At 38.7% G+C, this 8,087-nt stretch overlaps 1 protein-coding gene across 3 annotated transcripts; it reads left to right on the plus strand.

Moving 5' to 3' along the window:
- Nucleotides 1-5,760: 5,760 nt before the first annotated feature.
- LOC148019578 (uncharacterized) lies at nt 5,761-7,284 on the plus strand. 3 transcript variants are annotated; one of them, XM_087700771.1, is made up of 3 exons: nt 5,761-6,164; nt 6,643-6,748; nt 6,873-7,284. In XM_087700771.1, the coding sequence occupies exons 1-3, from the start codon at nt 6,072-6,074 to the stop codon at nt 7,037-7,039; spliced, it is 366 nt and encodes a 121-aa protein (XP_087556897.1). In that variant the 5' UTR covers nt 5,761-6,071; the 3' UTR covers nt 7,040-7,284. The 3 variants fall into 3 exon arrangements, with proteins under 3 accessions (XP_087556897.1, XP_087556896.1, XP_087556898.1); XM_087700770.1 differs by having other exon boundaries at nt 5,772-6,164; nt 6,870-7,279; XM_087700772.1 differs by having other exon boundaries at nt 5,795-6,164; nt 6,878-7,266.
- The last annotated feature ends 803 nt before the right edge of the window (nt 7,285-8,087 follow it).

Below are 8,087 nucleotides of genomic sequence, written 5' to 3' on the forward strand. Positions count from 1 at the left end.
CACAAATTTGATCCTCCGCATCATGCGCTAAAGAAATCACATCCTCCAAAGTCTTTGGCTTGAACATATTCACTTCCACATAGAAATGACCAAGCAAATTGGACATGTACTTGCACTTTTGGGTCGCCTCAGGAACATCTTCAAGCATTCGAAGTTGAAGTAAGGCACTCCAAAAACGCTCAGTATATTGTGGAATGGATTCATGATCTTTTTATTGTAGGAGATCCCATTGTTTGATAGCTTTCTCATAGAATTGAGGTGGAAGAAAATTCTACAAAAAATTCTTTTGAAAAGCTTCCCAAGTAGAGGGATAGTCGACACTCTTCTGGACAACAGTCCACCATAATGATGCTCTGTCTGCTGTTAGATGGTTAGTGACGCATTTAAGTTTTCCTTTTTCAACATATTGCTCTTTATAAAAATAGTCGTCAAACTGACTAATGAAAGAAAGAATAATTTTGCCATCACGTTGCCCATTAAAAGTGCGAAATTTAAAATTTATTTTACTTATCTTGGCCTCTTTCCTAAGATCCTATGCATCGAGTGTCGCATCAATAGTACATTGAATGACATCTTCAAGTTGCACTCCGTCTTGATCGACAGTGGATTGTTGAAGTGTAGCCAGTTGGGCTTGCAAGTTTTGACGTGCCCTTCGCTCTTCTTGAAGCTTCATCATGATTAGATCCAATTTCTATTCCATAGTCGGCTCTGGCAAATCGCCTTTGCCCATAGAATCGTCCATATTATGATCTGACATCCTAGATTTGATTAAAGATCTGTCACTCATCTTCTAGTCACGTGTGAATAAGATCTCCATGAACTTGCTTTGCTTATTAATATGCCTTTGCTTTTACGATCTTACTTTTCTCGGGTATGGCAATTGATAACGGTCCTCTTCCAAGCAAAATAGTCTTCTACATAGACTGTGTATAACAATCTACTTGCTGTAAATCCGTTCAGCCAAGTCGTAGGTGGGAACAGGGGCTTTGTCATGCTAAAACACATGATTTGTATACCTTTTGTAGGTTACTAAAACTTGCAATGATACAATCATGCTTGAATGAAAAAGAATCAATGGATTGCTTCAAAATGTGGTGAATTGAGCATGCATGGATGTCTTGATTCATGAATGTAGCATTCAATTCTTTAAAAGAGGATAGGATGTATATGCTATTGTGAAAGCTCACGATGTGCATGGGATTGTAGGTCATAAGTTATCACATCACTTAATAATTTGGTGATGATAAGGAAAGCTAGTCACCTTGTTGATTATTAAGCATGAAGCAAGATTATTGTTACCATGGAGAGGAATATTGAAGGAACATGGTCAAGCCAATGTATGTGGGCAAGTGAGGAATGTGTCCATGGAGGGGAATATAACGATATATGTGGGCAAGGGAAATGTATATGTGTGTGTGTGTGTGTGTGTGTGTGTGTGTGTGAGAGAGAGAGAGAGAGAGAGAGAGAGAGAGAGAGAGAGAGAGAGAGAGAGAGAGAGAGAGAGAGAGAGAGAGAGAGAGAGAGAGAGAGAGAGAGAGAGTATTTCTCAACCAAAAAGAGCAAAAAATGAGTACCCAAGTCGAAGAAAAAATGCACTTCCACATAATATTCTCTCTCATACATACAAAGAAATCAAACATTTACCAATCCCTCTCCCTCTCTCATGCAATTTATTGTGAAATCAAGCTAGAAATGGTGCAATACAACCTGCATTGTCTATTTTACTTTTTCTATAAACTCACACACACAAATACACACATTTTCTTACTTACATTAATCATAACTATGCTTAAAATCCAACTTTTATGAGCACGGACGGTTGCATACATAACAAAGAAAGTCTACCATGAAACACACTTTTTTCAAGAGAGTATAGAAGATGAGCAAATAAGCAAACCCAAAAAGCATGAAAATCAAAGGGAAGTAAGGTGAATTTACCTCTATGTTTGTATTGAACATTCGTCTCCACTCTTAGTACACTTCCAACCCCAAAACAAGCAAAGAAAGGGAATGTTTTGGTCATATCTAATCTGTTACAGCATTGAATTGTCAACAAGTATGCATGCCACTATGTGTAGCATTGCATACTAGTAGACATACAAGCACACATTCTAGAAGACATATTGATGGTCTTTTTAGGGGCAATAACCGCATTTTGTTTTCTTTCCATATGGCATCAAAATTTGATATTGGTAAATCATTGTAGTGACCATGTCACTCTTAGCATGAGCTCTTTATCTCACAAACTTCTTTAAGGTCTTCATGAATTACTCCATGAAGAACATCCATCATGCTTGGATAGTTCCCACAAGATCTACCTCATCCATATGCACAATAGACTTGTAATTTGCATGTTCATGAGACTCATCGAAAAGTGTTTCTCAAGATTGCAAATGGACCTTTTTAATGCTTAACCATGGTGGTATGTTGTGATTGACCATCAAAATCAACCTCATAGATGATTTGTAGATTGTGACATGAATGGGTTCAAACCATCAATAGTCAACTTAAATTGCAAGTGGTGGGATTTGGTGTGAAACCCAAGGCACATCTCCTCTACATGTTTCCACATGGGTACATCCATATAAATCCATATTTTGGTGTGAGATAAAATGTTTTTGACATAATCAATAATGCATCCAAAGCATGCCAGAGCCCCAATTTGACAGAGGTATGCTCATTTACAACAAATTCAGCAACCTTTATTTGAATATGATTTCCTTTTACTTTTCTTGCTTTATTTTATACTTATTCCCAATATTATAATTGGGATCATTACTTGGTTTGAGTCACAAGTTTCAATTTTGTTAAAAATAACCTTGTCATATAAGATGATTTAATGGACACACTATAGGAGGAAACTCTAATTAAAAGCTTAGCCATGGGAACTTGTAGCCAAAATACTAAGAAATCATGGGTTTCTTATAGGTTCCAAAATGAGATGTATGCTTTCCTAATGGTTGTCTTGTTTATAAAATAAGAGGCTCCACAATTGGCATATTATAGCTAACTACAAGTTTCCTTTAAGTAAATACACAATGATTTAGATGTATTAATATACTTGTAGTTGAAACCTATGATGACAAAGCTACTTTAGCATCAACATGTAAGTTAGGCATGCAAGTGCTCTCAAGCAATAACCTTCCCAACAAAATTGAAGAGGTCTATGAAGGGTCTTTGTATGTGTACTTGTCTTTTGCTTGGATTTAACTATTCTCTTTGTCAAAATTTGTATATGAAGCATTTCATATGTATTGATTATGTATATGTGGGTTTGAGTTAATGGCTTCCCAATAAAAGATAAAATAGACTAGGGAACTCATTGCATTTCTTACATTCTTATGCAATTTTACTTTCTATCAACCATGTTGAACAATTAATATCACATGTACATTCACCTTCTTTTTGGTTTTGTAAAGTCATCACAAATATTTCCATAGTACTTTCAGGTGGATTGAAAGTTGAAAGGGAAAGACTAGCACATTGTGACTTTTAGATTATGTTGCCACGACAAGTCTCTTAACTTATTGTACAAATTTGAAGCCTTGATAGGCTACTGAAAGGAATGGGATTCATCCCTTCACTATTGCCTATTATATTTCATGAAGTTTCTACGAATGTGTCATTGAAAGCTAGACCACGTGGATGTTATGAAATGCAAAGAGTGAAGATGCAAACACCCAAGTTTGGGAATGGGGGTCATATGGTTTATGTACACATGCTCAGGTCATGAATTCATGCTTCAATTGGCAGTGTGCTTATCTACATTTGTTGTAAATTAACATCTCAAGAGTTTGACTTTCCATGTCTAAGCCACATCTATTATAATGTTTCAAGTGTTATGGTCTCAACAAAGATCAAGTCTGCCATGAACTAGTTTTTCAATTGTTAGTGCATTCGTATATATATGCCTTAGAGCAAGAACTCAATTACATGACTTGCCAATTCTAAGTGGAACTCTATCCCAAAGCTTCAAGGGTTATAAACATAGGAAAGGCCATAGGGGAGTTTGTGACATGCATTAATTTTCATAGTGTGAGGGAGTTTCAATAAAGATTAAGTCTATCATGTCATAGTAAGGAGCTTGAATTTGTAAAGCACAATTAGAGTGTTCAATGGGCAAATTGTGCTTGTTTAATGCGATAGATTTTAGATTAATGATTGGAAACCCAACCTTATTTAGTTGAATGTAGATCATCTTGAAAGAGATGACCCTATGAAGTTTCCCAATTGTGGGCTTTGAACTAGAGACCTCTACCCCCCTCCCAATCACTTGGGCTATCACGTGTTGATAGTGGGCATTTTTGTGTTGAGAGGAGGGTTTAATCAAAGTTTAGTGTACACTGATAAAATAATTATATTGTACATGCATCATAAAGATGTCATGCTAAAACACATGATTTGTATACCTTTTGTAGCTTACTAAAACTTGCAATGATACAATCATGGTTGAATGAAAAAAAATGAATGGATTGCTTCAAAATGTGGTGAATTGAGCACACATTGGATGTCTTGATTCATGAATGTAGTGTTCAATTCTTTAAAAGAAGATAGGATGTATATGCTGTTGTGAAAACTCATGATGTACATGGGATACAGGTCATAAGTTATCACATCACTTAATAATTTGGTGATGACAAGGAAAGCTAGTTACCTTGTTGATTATTGAGCATGAAGCAAGATGATTGTTACCATGGAGAGGAATATTGAAGGAACATGACCAAGCCAATGCATGTGGGCAAGTGAGGGATGTGTCCATGTGGAGGGGGATATGGCAATATATATGAAGACCTTTGCCAACTCACGCCCTCCCAGTCACTTGGGCTATCACTTGTCGATATTGGGAATTTTGTGTTGAGAGGAGAATTTAATAAAACTTTAGTGTACATTGAAAAAATAATTTTATTGCACATGCATCATAAAGATGTCATGATTTGTATACCTTTTGTAGCTTGCTGAAACTTGCAATGATATAGTCATCTTGAATGAAAAAAAATTCAATGGATAGATTGGAAATGTGGTGAATTGATCATGCATTGGATGTCTTGATTCATGAATTTAGTCTTGCATGTTTTGAAGGACCATACAATGTATATGTTATTATGAAAGCTCATGATGTATATGGGATTGTAGGTCACAAGTTATCACATCGCATAATAACTTGGTGATGATAAGGAAAGCTAGTCATGTTGATTATTTATCATGAAGCAAGATGATTGGCCTAATAACTTGGTGATGATAAGGAAAGCTAGCCATGTTGTTGATTATTTAGCATGAAGCAAGATGATTGGCCTAGAGTAGATGAATCGAAGTGTGTATGTGGATGGGCAATAGTCACCACACACACAAATATCAAAGGAACATGGTCAATGCAATGTATGTGGGCAAGTGAGGGATATGTCCATGGCGAGTGATGTGGCAATATATGTGGCCCTGTGGGCAAGGGAAATGTATATTCTCTCTCGTATATGAGAGAGAGAGAGAGAGATTCATGGAGAAAGAGATATGCAAAAGGGTGTGGAAATGCGCTTTTCCCTGACAGTTGAGAAATATATATTAAGAGAGAGAGGGGGCCCGTCAGAGTGTGTGGGGCCCGGGGGTAAAGCGCTTTGGTCCTTCCGACTCCCGAGTGCGATTCTCTTTTCCGAGAAATAGAGAGAGACTGAGAGAGAGAGAGAGAGAGAAGACACAGGGAAACACTAGACTAGCCAGTGAGTAGCCACCAGGAGAACATACGCACTCTCTCCTGATCTGGTCAGCTACACATGCCTCTTTCTCCCTCTCCCGCCAGATAAATGCATCTAGATTCTCTCTCCCTCTCTCTCTCTTTGGCGGCCATTATCACCTGGGTCCTGTTATCACTGTCGTGGGCCGTGGCCCTCTCTTCCTTGTTTGAAGCTCCTCTTATAATCTCAAATCTCTCTCTCGCTCTCTCTCTCTCTCTCTCGTCTTCCTGTCGTTCTCCTTCTCTCTCTTGATCTGCATCCAAATTTCCAGCCCCACCATTAACCACTATATTAACGTTTCTCTGTTTGCCTTGTCCGACTCCTATAGCTTGCATCCTTGCGGTCATGAGGCTTCCTCAAGTTGATCATCATCCTCGTCCGCATGGAGCTCACCGGGAGCTCTCTGGTGATCCAATCTCGCCTTCCTTCATCCGAACTGTAAGCTTCCCTACCCGATTATTTCCCTGCTTTGAGCTTCACTAAACGATTACTTCCTTCGTTGTGACAACAAGCAGCTTCATTATGAGTACTGTAAGCCGTTAATAGATGGCCTCTGTTCATATCACGAATCATCATGCACTTCACTGGCCTAGCCCATTAGCTAATAATGTAGTAGCATGCTCAGGTACTTGCTGACGGCATAAACTAATTGCATTATGATACCGGCAGTTAATTAAGCAATAACATTAATGCTTCCCAATAACAACAACGTGATGCGCTGTTGAGCTGAGCTACAACTTACATGTTTTACCAGAGAGACCTGCTCTAGTACGGGCTGAAGATAGCTGTAAGAGACATAATGTAGCTTGCACTCAAAGGGATGCGTAATCAGTATATTTAGAGATTTAAAAGCGATCGTAATTAGCCTTCTTTCGTAAATCTCTTTCAATGGCTATTTGGGTTTTATATTAATCAGGTGCAGCACCTAATCGAACTCTGTCTCACCTTCTACTTGGATCGAGACGAATGCGTCAAGGCTCTCTTTAAGCATGCAGGCATTCAACCCGTCATTACCATGACTGGTAAACGCAATGATGCCTGAATAAGTGATTCTAGCTCGTGTTTCAATTCCCTTCAATCGTGTCAGTACTATGGATATAGCTGGTTTTATGGTTCTAACGCATGATATTCGTGAACCTTAAGAAGAGCAGTATGGAAGGAGCTGGAAAAAGCCAACAAGGAGTTTTTCGAGGAGTACCTCAGGAAGAGATCGGCCAGGAGATCCCTTAATTTCAATCGCATATTGCAGACACCACCAACAAGATGTGCTTGGCTTAGCTGATCACCGCAGTCACCCGCTCCTTCTTTTCTGATTATCTAATTGATGATGATGAAGAAAGTATTCAGTATATGAAAAGACTCTTCTACTCTTTGAGTAGAAGCGACAGCACTTGGATAGGCAATCAGCTGAGCATTTATCAGAATATTACAAGGATGTCAAATCAAAGACATTGATAGAATTAGTGTACTGGATCTTGGGTCCTACAATGCACTGATTAAGGTCTTTTCTCTTTATTTTTTTGAGAAAACAGTTAAATTGTATTATGAAAAGGGGTTTTTACAGTAGGGTTAAGTAATAATTGTCGAGAGAACCTCACAAGGGGAAGAACTTAGTAATAGAAGCTTATACGGATACAAGAGAAGTATCTCAACTAGTGGTTTGTTAGTTTAGATATTCAAAGGACCTACAGGAGCGTAAGGTCATATGGTGAGCTACCAACTTGGCACGATGGACAGTGGGAGGAAAGGTGCTTGTCCTTGATTCCATACAAAAACGGGTCGGTTAGAGCGTAAGGTCATATGGTGATCTAACAACTTGGCACGATGGACAGTGGGAGGAAAGGTGCTTATCCTTGATTCCATACAAAAATAGGTCGGTTAGAGTGAGCCAAGGGCCACTAGGGGGCTGAGACTAGGTATGGGTGGGTATCCAGAATGGCTTCCTTCAAAGACAGAAGGATCTCATCAGCTTCCAATTCTTTGGCCAACAATGTCTTCTTCCTCTCCTTTTTCCCCATTGGAATGTTCATTTGCAGCAACTGCCTTGCTTCGTCTCTGCAGATGATCGTTTTCATGTCTGCCACCTACCACCAAACTAGGGAGGTGAATAAGGGCTTAGGTTTTGAGTACTTATGATTGAGCACACAATCGTTCCTGGAGATCCAAATAGCCCATAAGTAAGTTGATCTTATTACAATCCAAGTTACTGGGGGGATACGATTGGCTTCGCCAAGAAGAATTTCTTTCCATGAGAATGTTGAAGGTTGAAGGGGAAAGAGTAACATGTGTAGTTCTTGCATGCATTCTTGGTTAGCTAGACATGAAATAAAAAGGTGTGGAATGGAGTCTAACCCGTGACCA

Source organism: Lygodium microphyllum, chromosome 19, assembly GCF_053477565.2.
Source record: "Lygodium microphyllum isolate KBCC chromosome 19, Lygodium_microphyllum_v1.1.10, whole genome shotgun sequence".
Taxonomy (NCBI): domain Eukaryota; kingdom Viridiplantae; phylum Streptophyta; class Polypodiopsida; order Schizaeales; family Lygodiaceae; genus Lygodium; species Lygodium microphyllum.